Source organism: Eschrichtius robustus, chromosome 2 (assembly GCF_028021215.1).
Source record: "Eschrichtius robustus isolate mEscRob2 chromosome 2, mEscRob2.pri, whole genome shotgun sequence".
NCBI classification, from domain to species: Eukaryota; Metazoa; Chordata; class Mammalia; order Artiodactyla; family Eschrichtiidae; genus Eschrichtius; species Eschrichtius robustus.
Window position 1 is genome coordinate 174,676,937 of NC_090825.1, and position 14,276 is coordinate 174,691,212.

General features: G+C 50.3%; 1 protein-coding gene across 3 annotated transcripts in view; it reads left to right on the forward strand.

Annotated features, from left to right (window-relative positions):
* Positions 1 to 14,276, forward strand: part of MLLT1 (MLLT1 super elongation complex subunit) — a 130,218-nt gene that overhangs the window by 56,929 nt on the left and 59,013 nt on the right. Inside the window, exon 1 of one of the 3 annotated variants that reach the window (XM_068537158.1) lies at positions 9,482 to 9,528. The exons of the other annotated variants lie outside the window; for them this stretch is intronic. Within the exon in view, the coding sequence (XP_068393259.1) occupies positions 9,517 to 9,528 (12 nt within the window). The 5' untranslated portion in view covers positions 9,482 to 9,516. Of the gene's footprint in view, positions 1 to 9,481; positions 9,529 to 14,276 lie in introns of those variants that run through there. 3 annotated transcript variants of the gene reach the window in all.

Genomic DNA, 14,276 nt, shown 5'->3' on the forward strand with positions numbered 1-14,276 from the left:
TTTTTATCTACCACTTATTCATTAATGTATCATCCATCCATCCATCCATCCATCCATATATTTATTATTCATCCTTCCACCATCCATTACTCATTATCCTTCCACCCATCCATGTATCCAACTGTTAACCATCCATCCATCCATCTATATTTAGCCATCCATTTATATTCATTTATCCTTCTGTCTAACCATTTGTTTATTTATCCATCCATTCATCCATCCATCCATATTTAGCCATCTATTTATTCATTTATCCATCCAAATCATTTAATCATCCCTCCATTCATCTATTTTCCCACCTGTTCATTCATTCATTCAGTCAGTCAGTCAGTCATTCATCTCTTTAACAAATATATACTGAGTTCGTACGATATGTTTGACACTAGTCCTTGGGGATATATGACAACAAAGACATGCAAAGTCCCTCCCCTAATGAGGAGACATACATTAGATAAATAAAAAGACACATAACCAAGGCACTGATGGGTGCTGCAAAAAAGATAAAGCACGGTGATGTTCTCAAGACCATGGGGTGGGGGAGTAGCCATTTCAAATGGATGATCAGCGGGGAGTGCACTTTCCAGCTGAGCCCTCAATAACAAGGAAACCAGCCATTCCAAGAGCTGGGCAAGACCATTCTGGGCAGAGGAAATGGCAGGTGTGAAACTCTTGGGGTGGGAATGAACTGGAACAGAAAGGAAGCTGTTGTTGCAGCTTAGTAAATGAGAGAGAGTTCAGAGTAAGAGGTTCTTAACCTGGGGGGCCGGGATGGATTTCGTATCCATGAACCACTTGACGTTCTCTGCAGAAGATGGGTTTCTGGGCATGTTACCTAAGCCCCTGGATTGCATCGCTCCAAAAGGAGAAGAAGCAAGACCATCTGGCCTGCTGGAGAGATGGGGACATTGGAAGGAGAGGGGCCCCTCATATTTACATGTCCATGACACACAGCATTGAACCTAATAACCCTCGACCCCCCTCCAGATAGACAAGAATAGTCTCATTTTATAGATGTGGCTCAGAGAGGGCAAGCAACTTGCCCAGGCCCCCACAGCCTGGACTTGAACCAGGACTGTCCTTCCCCCCAATTCCTTGCTCCACAGTGAGTTAGAAGAAAGACTGTATTTGGACCTCAGGTCTCCTGCTTCTGGGTCTTTCTGACTTTCTTGTTCTAGAAACCAGAAGTTCTTCACCTATGGCCTCAGGATGGATTGTGGTGGGAGGAGGGGGTGGAGATGGTGGGAGTTTCTACAGACTTGTGAATTGTCTGCAAAATGTTGTGTCCTGGTGTTTCTGGTGGGGAGAGCAGCTGTGCTTCCATGATATTCTCTAAAGGGCATCTGACACTCTGATAGTTAAGAATCTCAATTCAAAATCTTCTGGGGGCAGGCAGATAGAAAAGCATCTGCTTCCTACTCCTCTTGCCTCTATCCCTAAATGCATGGGCATGATTTGTCCCCAGCTTCTGTCTCCTGGCCCCTGCTGACCCCTCCTTACAGCCTCCTCTTGGGGCATGGAGGCAGTGGGTAGGTAGGAAGGAGGTCTAGGTACTCATCCAGTGTGTAATTCTAACTAACCATGGGACTTTGGCAAGTCCCAGTCTCCATCATGGAGGACTCTGGGTGGCAAAGGACAAAATGTTCAACTCTAGCTGGCTGGAATGACAAAAGGATAATCAGCATATATACCTTTGAAGTTAGCCTGCTGCAGGTATGGCTGGATCTAGGCTTCAAATGATGTCACCAGGGCCAGGTTCCCTCCATCCCTCTGGTCTGCCTCATGGGTAGGAGGTGGCTGCCAGCAGCATTAGGCTTCTAGCCTTCCAAGTAGAAAAGTATACACTAAAGCTCCAAGAGCACATGAAAAGATGCTCAACATCATTAATCATTAGGGAAATGCAAATCAAAACCACGAACATCATTTCACACCCACTAAGTTGGCCATAATATTTTTTAAAGGCAGTAGATAAGTTCTGATGAGAACACGGAGAAATTGGAACCCTTGTGATTTGCTGGTAGGAACGTAAAATGGTACCGCTGTGGTGGAAAAGAGTTTACTGGTTCCTTAACAAGTTAAACATAGAATCACCATGTGATCCATCAGTTCCACTCCTAGACATATACCCCAAAGAACTGAAAACAGGTGTTCAAACAAATATACATACAGAAATGTTCATAGCAGCACTATTGATAAGAACCAAAAGGTGGAAACAACCTAAATGTCCATCGATGGATAAACAAAAGTGGTGCATCCATACAATGGAATATTATTCCTCCTTAAAAAGGAATGACGCTCTGACACATGATACAATATGGATGAAGCTTGAAAATATTACACTCAGTGAAAATCTAGACAGTAAAGGCACATATTCTATGATTTCACTTATATGAAATGTCTAGATCAGGCAAATCCACATAACGGCAAAAGCAGATTAGTGGTTGCTAGGGGCTGAGAGGAGGGAATGGGGAGTGACTACTAATGGGTATAGGGTTTCCTTTTGGGGTGAAGAATATGTCTTGGAAAACTAGATAGAAGTGATGGTTACACAACACTGGGAAGGTTCTAGATGCCCCTGAATCCTACGCTGAAATATGGTTCGTGGTTAGTTTTACGTTATGTGAATTTTACCTCAATTAAAATTTAAGAAAGCTCCCAGAGTCACTCTTGGCTGGTGTGAGGTCATGCCCTCTCGCACCCGCCTCCACCGATCCCAGTAGCGAGAAGGATGCCTATGGGATAAGAGACAAGTGCCTCAGTGTGACATTCAAGCTCTGCTCTGAGTTGAAGTTAATCTGGGGTAGGTCTCCCAACACCCCACTAGGCTCTGCTCCAGCTTGGTCTTATTCGATACTGCTATGAGTGGCTGTGTGTACATTTGTGGCTGGCAGGAAACGGGAAGGTACAGGAAACGTGCTGAAGGTCAGAAAGAGGGTTCCAAAAAAAGCCTCCGAGGGCTGAACCATCTACAAGGTGAAAGGTAGGGGAATTAATACCAAGTCCTCCCTTTGGGTGCAAATAAACTGGACCACTAGAGGGCGATAGAAACCTAATATAGCAGTTCAGTTACAGACCGGAAGCTAGACTCCCCAGGTCCAAAATGTTACTTTTTAGCTGTGGGACTTGTGCCTGGATTTCACTGTTTGTAACATCAGGATAACATGTATCAATCATGCATTCTGCCAAATGCTCAAATTACTATTTGCTTTTTGTTTGTTAAGATCTACTCCCTTTGCTCACACTGATGTATTTAAACAGGAAACATTGGGTCACTTCCAGAAGTCATTTGTCATAGATCAAAAATAACCATAAAACTAGATACAGTAACAACAAAAAGCTGCAGTAACTGCCGCTCAGTGATTTTTTTTTTTTTTTTTTTTTTTGACTGTGTTGGGTCTTCCTTGCTGCGCGTGGGCTTTTTCTCTAGTTGCGGCCAGCGGGGGCTACTCTTCCTTGCAGTGCCCGGGCTTCTCATTGCGGTGGCTTCTCTTGTTGCCGAGCACAGGCTCTAGGCACGCGGGCTTCAGTAGTTGCAGCACGTGGGCTCAGTAGTTGTGGCACTTGGGCCCTAGAGTGCGTGGGCTTCAGTAGTTGTGGTACATGGGCTTAGTTGCTCCACGGCATGTGGGATCTTCCTGGACCAGGGATCAAACCTGTGTCCCCTGCATTGGCAGGTGGATTCTTAACCACTGCACCACCAGGGAAGTCCCATTAACTGCAGCTCAGTGATTCTTAACCCAGTCTGCACATAAGAATCCCCAGCTGATTTTTAAAAAATTTTTATTGAATTATAGTTGATTTGCAATGTTGTGTTAATTTCTGCTGTACAGCAAAGTGATTCAGTTATACATATATATACATTCTTTTAGAAGTTCTTTTCCACCATGGTTTATAACAGGATATTGAATATAGTCCCCTGTGCCATATAGTAGGACCATGTTGTTTACCCAGCTGATTTTAAAGAAATGTCAGGGGCAGGGTGGAGATACAGATAACAAACTAGTGGTTACCAGAGGGAAGAGGGGTGGTGGGAGGGCCAAAACAGGTGAAGGGGATAAAGAGGTACCAACTACTAGGTATAAAAAAAAAGTTACAAGGATGTAACGTATAGCACAGAGAATATAGCCAATATTTTGTCATAACCTTATACGAAGTATAATCTATAAAAATATTGAATCACTATGTTGTACATCTGAAACTAATATCATATTGTAAGTCAACTATACCCCAATTTAAAGTCTATACTCCAGACTGATGAAACCAGAATCTCTGAAGGTGGGCCTCGGGCACTGGTATTTTTTGAAGCTCCTTGAGAGACATCAATGAACAGGCAGGCAGGGCCCTGTACCAGGTAAGTCACCTGTCCCAGGGTCTGAACTCTTGGTCTGTTCTCTTGTCATTAGGAAGATAAGAGGGTGGCAGAGAGGAATTTAAGAGATGTGAACACCAAGCCAAGACTTTCTTCTTGAAGGAATTAGAAAGACGAGAAGAGAAATCATCAGGAACTAACCTTCTCACGATGTGATTCGCTATTATTTCATGTCATGCAACAGACATATTTTTTGAGCAGCTACTATGTACCAGGCAGTGTGTTCAGGGTAGGGAGCAGAGTGAGCAACGGGGAGATAGGGGAGGTCTATGCCTCCCTGTCCCCCTCATCCATGACCTTGTAGATATTTATACAGACTTTGGGCTTTACTTTATTTAACGGCAAATTAAATAAAGTTTATCACTATCATCTATAATTACTTCAGATATTGGAGTTAATAACTGTGGAAGATGGTATATTTTCCAGAATGGCTGCAACCACATCTCCCATTCCACATGTTCGTCTTACAATGTGACCTTTATGCTCCTCTGTGAAGGAGCCCTTGAATGTGGGTGGGCTTAGTCTATGGTGGAAGTGACTCCATGTGACTTCTGAAGCTAGTTCATCCAAGGCAATGCAGCTATCTCCTGATTTCCTTGGGACACTGACGCTTAGAAGCCAGCCACCCCATGCTGTGAGGAAGCCCAAGCCACCCTGTGGAGGAGCCCACATGGAGAAGAACCAATAGCTGGCACCAACTTGCTGGTGTGGTGAGTGAGCTGTGTGGGAGAGATTCTTCGGCCTCAGTAAGTTCACATCATGAGGGGCACAGAGAAGCCGTTTCTGCCAAGTCCTGCCTGAATTGCAGATGCTTGTAACATCGGGATAACGTGTATCAATCATGCATTCTGCCAAATGCTCAAACTACCATTTGTTATGTTCTTCTTTAAATCTACTCCCTTTGCTCATACTGCAGTAAATAGGAAACATTGTGTCACTTCCAGAAGTCATTTGCCATGGATCAAAAATAACCACAAAACTAGATACAGTAACAACAAAAAGTGTTATTAACTTCAGCTCAGTGATTCTCAACCCAGTCTGCACATGAGAATGCCCAGCTGAACTTAAAAAAAGGGGGGAGGGGGAGGTGGCCCTGTCTTACTCCAGACTAATGAAACCAGAATCTCTGAAGGTCCAACAACTGGGTCCCAACAATAAATGATTAGTGTTGTTCTAAGTCACTCAGTTTAGGGTGATTTGTTATATAGCAAATGACAACCAGAGCAATATTGTGCACAATGCCACCTTCTAACTTACTATCTAAACATTCTTCATTCCTCCGAAAGAAATCAGAATTCACCTTCCATGCAATTCAAGTCTCAGTTTCAATCTCCTCCCCCCCCCCCACCCACCACCAGGAAGTCTTCCCTGATATCCTTATTCAGCAAACGTGTACAGATGCTCTTGTGGGGGAGGCTGCTAGTAGGCACTAAGTTAAGACACAGGGTGGCAGATATGTAGCTCTGGACTCTCGGTGGGTCCCTGGCTCTGCCATATACTCAGCATGGGACTTTGGGTAACTCACCTCCTCTGAGCCTCAGTTTCCTCACCTGTGAAATGGGGGCAACGACACTTACCTCTTACAATTGTCAGGATGAAATGAGTTTAAAATTCATCCTCTGGAGCTTGTGTACAGCAGGCGTTGGCTAGGACATGGCCATACTAATGACAAAATGAAACAGCCTTCTGTTTACCTCCAGAGGAAGGAAAAGAGTGGTTCAATTTTAGGCAAAGGATGCATTTTTAACATTTTTACTTTTTATTATAGAAATGTCCCACATGCAGAAAAGTATAGAGACCAGTTTAATGAAATCCCATATGCCCATCACTTAGATTGAACAATTCTTAACATTTGCCATATTTGCATTGTCTAGTTTTAAAATTAATGTATTTTAAAGGCGATTAGCCTGGTGGCATTTCACCCCTATGCAGCTTTAAAAAATAAGGCCATTTTCCTACACAACCATAATTCCATGATCACACCTAACAAAATACAAGTTTAAACATAATCCAATATAATTCAAGTTCAAATGTCCCCAGTTGACACAGCTGGTTTGTTCAAAGCCAAGATCCAATGAAGTACCCAACATTGCATTTGGTTGTGACACCATCTCTTTGAACTCTGGGCGGTCCTCATTTCTTTCCTCCCATCCTGTTGACTCCAGAAAGCCAGGCTGTTGAGAGTTCCGCCTTCTGGATTTGTCTGATTGCTTCTCATAGTGTCATCTGCCATGTGCCTCTATCCTTTGTGTTTCTTCTGTAAACTGGAACTAGAGGTGTGATTCAAGTTAAACTTTTGGGGCATGAACACTTTTTTGGTGCTGTGTATTTCCCATTGCACCTAGTAGGAACTTGTCATCTGCTTGTCCCACTGCCCTGCTGCTAAAAGTCACTGAACAAAGGTGGCAACGGTATGATGCTTCCATTGGAAAGTTATTTTTTCCCTCTTGGCATCTAGCAGGCAATCTATGAGGAGATCATTGGTGGACATGATACTATCCAGTCTCCCATGAACCTTTCAGTTAATCGTTTTAGCATCCATTGATGACTCGTCTGTGATGATTAGTTCATTAGGGGTTTCAAAACAGTGATTTTTCTGTCATCCCTTTAACATTATTTGTTGGCATTTTTCTGCAAAAAGGGCTTTCTTCCCTCATCAGCTGGAGTTGATTTCATGCTGTAAAGGCTTGGTAAGTGAGGAGTTCATACAACTGTCACCGTCGAAGGTGACAAATGTGCTTTGTTGTTTTAATATCACTATGGACTCATGTATATTTGTATGTTCACAGAGTTAAATGGTCCTTTTTTTATTGTGGTAAAAACATATACAACATAACATTTGCCATTTTAACCGTTTTTAAGTGCACAGTTTTGTGGTATTAAGTACATTCACACTGTTTGGCAACCATCCTCACCATCATCTCCAGAACTTTCTCATCTTCGCAAACTGAAACTCTGTCCCCATGAAACACTGACTCCCCATCCCCCTCCCCCAGCCCCTGGCCCCCACCATCTACTTCCTGTCTCTATGAATTTGACTCCTCTAGGGGCCTCATGTGAGTGGAGTCAGACAGTATTTGTCCTTTTGTGTCTGGCTTATTTCACTGATGATCTCAAGGATCATCCATGTTGTAGCACATGTCAGAATTTCCTTACTTTTTGAGGCTGAATAATATTCCATCGTATGGATAGACCACATTTTGTTTGTCTGTTCATTCATTGATGGGCACTTGGGTTGTTTCCCCATTATCCTTTCTAATGCTCAAAAAGTTAACACCTGATCTAGTCGGAGCTCCAGGGAGGTAGTTTTGAAAACCCCCAACAATTCAGAATCTAATCTAAGCATAATTTCCAGATAGATGAGTAAGACGGAGGAGGCTGAGTTCCTGAAGCTTTTCTTTGCAACAACTGTAGCTTAAAGGTTCTTCACTGCATGCTTCCTTCAGAGACAAATTGCTGCACCACCCCACCCCCAGCTGGCCACACACCCAGTTTCTGATTCCATAAATCAAGAGAAACCAGAAATTGCATTTCTAACAAAGTTCCCGGAGATGCTGAACCTCCTGGTTCAAGGACCACTTAGAACCACTGATCCACTTACATCCAGTTACAGGATTAAAAAAAAAAAAAAAAAATTAAAGTTGTACTCACATTAAAGTTGCTGCTGGGACTTCCCTGGCAGAGCAGTGGTTAAGACTCCGCGCTTCCACTGCCGGCAGCACGGGCTAGGAGAACTAAGATCCCACATGCCACGGCGCGGCCACAGAAAAACAAAACAAAACAAAACAAAAACAAATAAATAAACAAAATATAGATGGTGATTGGGTATAATTATGAACAGTATCTAAAGAAAAAGTTGTTATTTTCTCAGCATGACCTCCACCCTCCCCTCTCCCCCCACGAACCAGCTTGCCCCGCCCTAGATTAAAAAGTACGGTGTTACTATGTATTATGACAGTGATCTGGCCCGCTTCAGAGTTTTTGTCTGGACTTACTGCTATCCCAAAATAACTGATTTTCTGGCGCTGTTCTTCAGCGCAAAGCACGGGCCACACCACCTAATGAATACTTACTTGCCTGACACTTAAATGAGAAGTGGAGGGGGGAAAAAAGCCAAACAAACAAAAAACCCTGATTTCTATGTATAAGAAGGGATTTAAAATAACTGCACAAGGGACCCCAAATCGTAGGTAGAAGTCCTAAGGTCCAAGAGACAAGTGGCTTACAGGATCCTGAAAAAGATGGGGCGATATGTTTACGTTCGATATAAACAATTTACAAGTCGCGGTATATTATCATGGGTAAATTTAAAAACGGTTTTTGGAGGGATTAGCATGATAAATCTCGTGGATAAAATGATAACTTCTCTGTTAGGTCAATGCAGCAGATTTTAGATTTGTATCGTTCAGATTACCACGTACTAGCGTCACACCGTGATGGTCCCCATTCTATAGACGCAAACTGAGATTCAGGGTAAGAAGGGAGTTGACCATGATACAGATCCAGGATTGGAAAATTAATCTGCAGTTCCAGAGCCCAGGTCTCATTCCATCACACAGCAGCAACACGTGGCCAGGAAACAAAAGTGTCCCTGGGGATTCCTCCCTACCGGGGAGGTTCGGGCCCGGGGAAGGCTCAGCCCCGGCAGGCTCCGGTCACTGGGCAGCGCCCCCTGCGGGCCACAGTGCGCAGGCGCGGCGCTCCCGTCCCGCCTCCGCCCCCGCCCCCCTCCACGTGCGGCGCACACCTCGCGCTCCCCTCTGCGGGGCTCGCCTCGCGCCTCCCTCCCTCCCTCCTCCCGCCCCTCCGGTCCGTGCCTCCCATTGGCTGCGGTCTTCGTCCCTCCGACCGCGGCCCGGCAGGCCCCCGCCAGGCCGGAAGTCCCGCCCCACAAGTCGCCGTCCGCATCGTCGACTGGTCTAGGCAGCTGTCAGTCCGGGCAGCGGGCCCGAGTCGGCGGCGGGGGCCCGCAGTCGGTGCGCGACCCGGGTTGGCGGTGGTTTCCGGTTCCGCGGGGCTGGCGGGCGGGCGGCCGGGAGCGGCGGCGGCGGCGGCGGCGCCTGACAGACAATGAGGGCGGCGCGGCGGCGCTGAGCGGCGGCGGCGGCGGCGAGCGACGCGGGGCCCGGGGGCGGGGCGGGGAGCCAGCCATGGACAATCAGGTGAGGAACGGCCGCGCCGCCCCAGCGCAGCCCGCGCCGCCCGCCCGGCCCCCTCCCTCCTTCCCTCTCTCCCTCCCTTACCCGCCCGCCCGGCCGGGCCCGACCCTCCTCGGTCCCGGCCTCCCCGCCCCCGCTCGGCGCCCGCCCGCCCAGCTTTGTGCGCGCCCGCAGCTCCCCGGGCCTTTATGTGGGGCGGGGGCGCCCATCCCCCATCCGCCACCCCCGCCGGGTCAGAGCGCCTCGGACCCCCCTGAGAACCCCGGTCCCCTGCTGCCCAGAGTCCCCTGGGAAGCCCCTCGGAACCCCGGTCTGGCCCACATCCCCGTGAGACACCCCCGTGATCTCCACTTCAGCCCAGAACGCTCTGGGACGCTCCTCGGGACCCCGGCCTGGCCCACCTCCCCCTGGGACGCCCCTTGTGACCCCAGTCCGACCCAGAGCCCCCTGGGACATCCCTCGGGATCCCGGCACAGTCCTGAGTCCCCAGGGGCCCCTTAGATTCTTCTGATCCGGCCTGTACCTCCTTTCCTGTCTGAATCCAGGGCCAGTCGGTGTCTCCTGCCCCCTCTGGCTCCTTGGCCCTGAATTCTCTCAGACTCCCGGCATTAAACCTTTGCTGGGGTTTGAGTTCCCCACAACTCCTGGGGCCTTGGTCTGCAGCCTTCTCCTTTCTTGAACCCAGGCCCACGCTGACCTCTCTCCCCTCTGGTCCTGCCCTTGCCTCAGCCTGAGCATCTGTTCCTCCTCAAACCCTGGCAGGGTCCCGGGTCTTTTCCCACCAGGATCCAGGCCTGCATTGAGTGGCCCCCTTTTTTGGACCTGGGCTTTCTTCTTCAGATGCCTTTGACCCACCCTGCTGCTCAGCCCCCTCTGCTTTCAGGCCCTGATCACTCTCCCTTGGACCGCAGGGCCCCAAAGGTCTGTCTCTTCACCTCAGACCCTCTTTGATCAGGTCCAGGGACCATTTCTGCTCGGACCTGGAGCCTCCACCCCCTTCAGACACCAGATGCCTCACTCCCCTCAGTTCGGGCCCTCTTTGCCCCTGTGACTCTGATTTACGCTTCCCCACGTTGTCCCCCAGTCCACGTCTCTCTCTGGTTCCTCTAACCACACGCACACAGTCGTCCTCCCTGCAGAGACCTGCAGTCTCTCCTGAACCCATGTGTCTCTCTCCTTACGTTCAGGGTCGCCCACTTCCTCCTAGCATCTCCTAGTCTGATACCGTGACTTTGACCCACTACCCTCTCCCCCTAGCACACCCCATTTTCTCTGCCTTCCCCAGCATCTTGGAGCCTCCACCGAGAGCCTTGCTGCAAACCTAGGGTGTTCCCCAGCCTCCCTAAACTCTCCCCACGGCCCCCTTCCCTTCTATCTGGAAACCCTGAGCCAGTCCTGGCGAACCCAAGGCTGTTCTCCTCTTCAGTACCCAAGCCCCTTACCCCTCCCCAAGCCTAGGATCATTGCGACCCCTGACATAGGATCATTTATTTCTTCACCCTCCCCTGCTGCCCCAGCCTTCCAGGGGCTTGAAGCCAGGAGAGGCAGTGTGGGGCAGTGGGGCTGGCAGCTGAAATCCCCGCCGTTAGTGAGGGCAGGTTGGGGCGTCCCTGGCTGCCGGCGCCACTCAGGCAGCTCTGGCTCGTAAGGTGCTGTGTGGCCGTCGGGTTTCAGGGGTGGGGGGCGGGAGACCGCCCCCCCTGCCCATCCCAGCTGCCTGGTGGCCCAGGATCACTGAGGCCTGTGCTTGGGGGCACCCTCTGACCGCGATTTCCTTTCAGCCTTGGTGTTGTACCTCTTTCTTGAGAAGTAAGGAATAGTTCATGACGGCTGTATGGGGGATTTCTGCAGAGCGGTGTGAGTTCATTTCCCTTGAAGGGACAGAGCTCGTTGCCTCTGATCTGTATTGAGTTAAGAAACAAAACAAAATAAACCTTCAGTGTCCACTTTCAAGGAAGCCGGCCCCTGGGGAAGTCTTGCTGGGCACCCTGTGGGCGTAGAGCATGGCTCCTGCCCCTCACCCGCTCCCACCCCCCCCCCCCCGCCGGGCCCCCCGGGGAGACGTCTCGGGCCCAGGTGTGTCCATTCCCCTTGTGATATGTGGCGCCCTGGCTGGTTGGGTGGCTGTCATCTGTGTGAGCGGAGCGGTGAGAAGGGGCGGCGTTCTGGGTCGGTGACAGAGGGAGACAGCGGTCCTGCTGGGGGTGCAGGGAGCAGGCGAGCACCTTGGGCCAAAGAGAGGGACCTCGCCACTGCCCAGCGCAGCAGCAGCTAGCACTTGGTGGCTATTTAAACTTAAAAGTACGAGAACGAAAAAGTCAGTTCCTCAGTTGCACCACCCACATTTTAAGTGCCCAGGAACCACCACTCCTGAGATTCCAGCCACCTCATTGGGCAGCACAGAGAGGCGACCTTTCCATCAGGGTAGAAGGTTCCACTCGACAGCGCTGGTCTGGATCCTTGCACACGTATTGACAAGTGAAACCGGTCCCAGAGGGAAGCTTGAGCCACCCCGGAGTCTGACTCTCCATCCCTGGCTGTGTTCTCATGCAAATCTGGAAGAGGCCCAGGAGCTCTGTCCCTTCCTTAGGGGGCAGCAGCGCCTGGGGAGGCAGGAGAGAAGAGGCCCGGGAAATGCTGTGAATCCAGCAGAGTCGGCCTTCTCTGCCTCCCCCATGATGCCCCAAACCTGTGAATGCCTCAGTGTGATGGGAAACAACGGGGCTCCCCGCCCCCCCACCCCAGGCCCGCTTGCTCTGGGAGACTTTGGTTCTCTTGACCTTCCTGTTGTATTCTCTAGAACTTTCAGGCGCAGCTGAGAAGGGGGATTCTGCATTTGGCTCTGGGCTTCCAGGAAAATGTCATTCTGGTACCCTTTGCCTTGACCACACCCCCACCTGTTTGATCCCTTGACCTGTAGCCTGTACTTACACGTCTGTCGTCTGCGGGATTTGTATTTTTTTAGGGGGGACGTGGTGATGTATTTTGGGGGGGCAGGTCTTTGCTCACGCAGGGGTCATGGCTGGGAGGCATGTGATTTATCTCCAAGGATGGTGGGGAAGGAATGGGCGTGGTTACAGACTGAGCAGATGCTGAAAAGATGGAAAGCAGGCTGGGAAGGGAGCCTCGGGGGGCGGGAGGTTGCCTAGGGAGCTAGAAGTGGTATCAGCGTCTGGGGAGTCCTGTTCCCCAAAGGACCAGGGAGTCCTCCCTTCACAAAAGCATTGGGCCTGGCTGCGAGGTGGGCGGCCGACCCACTGAGCCACATGGTTGAACTGACGCTGACTCTTCATCTCCTAAGTTTGGATTTGGGAACAGCTGCCTGTGACCATACTCTGCTGTTGCAGAAGGGAGGTTTGTTTCTCACGGGGAAGGCCCATTTCACGGATGTGCAAACACAGGCCCAGGACAGCCCTGCAAGGAGTCGAGGCCTGGTGGGATGCTTAGGGAGCGCTCGCTCTTCCCCCAGACCTTGCACAGAGAACCTCAGGACTGTGCAGAGTGCTAATGAGAGGGTGATGGGGTCCTCCCCCACCTGGCTCTGAAGCTGTCACCCAGCAGGTCGATGCCAGGTTTTAAAGTTGTGAAACATGTTGTAAAGTGCTTGAGAGCGGGGACCAGAGTCCTGCTCCCCTTTGTGTCCCTTGTAGTTTGTAATGCGAAGATTTGCACTTAGCTTCGCCAACTGTTGGTTAAATAAAAGTGACTAGGAATCACTGCCTTTGTCACCAGGCCCACCTGGCCTGGTGACAGATGCCTTTATTGGGCTTGTTCGTGTTCAAAGTCTCCCAAGACTGCTCCCTGGAGAACTCTGGGGATGGCCGACGCATCATCTACATGTCTGTGTGCATTTCCTACATATTTAATGCATATCCTGTCCCAGGCCTCCCTGGTGGGCTGGTAGGGGTGAGGCTTCCCAGCAGCCCGACAGCCCTAAAGATTGTGGGTGTATCTGCACATCCGCACGGTCTGCACACTTACCTTAGAGAGTTTCCAGAGGCACATTCATTGAGCCCCTTCTTGTCCCTTTGTCATTAACCTGGTGCCCTGGGTCAGAGAAATGAGGCCGGACGGAGCCCTAAGGGAGTGCAGGACCAGGGCCTCCTGCGGCTGTCGTGAGAGGTCCCAGCCTCCGGGCAGGCAGTCCCCACTTGAGAGGATTGTCTCAGAGGGACGGCCGTCCTCTCCCTGTCCTGTGCTCTGATTCAGTGGCCGCTCCCGGGAGCCCCCCGCTGGGTCTAGAGGGAGAAAGTTCTGTGAAGAGCGCTTTCTTTGGGCTTGTGTGGCCGCCGCTCTGTGGGCCCAGCCCCTGTCCCCCTTTGTGGGTGTGTGGACCATGTTGCCAGTGACCTTCCTGGGTGTCATCGGACTTGGCAAAATCGTCCCAGGCTGATGAGGGAAAAGACCCCTGGGTGCTTCCTCCTCCTGGGAGGGGAGGGGATTGCGCGTCTGAGGGAATTAGCTGCAGTAGTCAGACTCCAGGCGTAATTAGGCCACTTGGTAAAGTGGGAATTCCCGGGGCGGGGGGACTGAGGTGGGGGGCATCTGGTAAAGAGAATTCCCACCAGAAGATCTGGGGAAATCTTACAGATACACTTGCTGAAGGCCTGTCTCCTGGGGCCGGGCTGAGGGCAGGGTTCGAGGGATGCGGGAAGGATCCGGGGAAGCGAGGGCTGTGAGGCCGGCGGGGCTGTAGACACCAGGCTGGCTCTCTCTCTGCTGGGTGGGGCCTCCCCTTCCACACCTGGAGG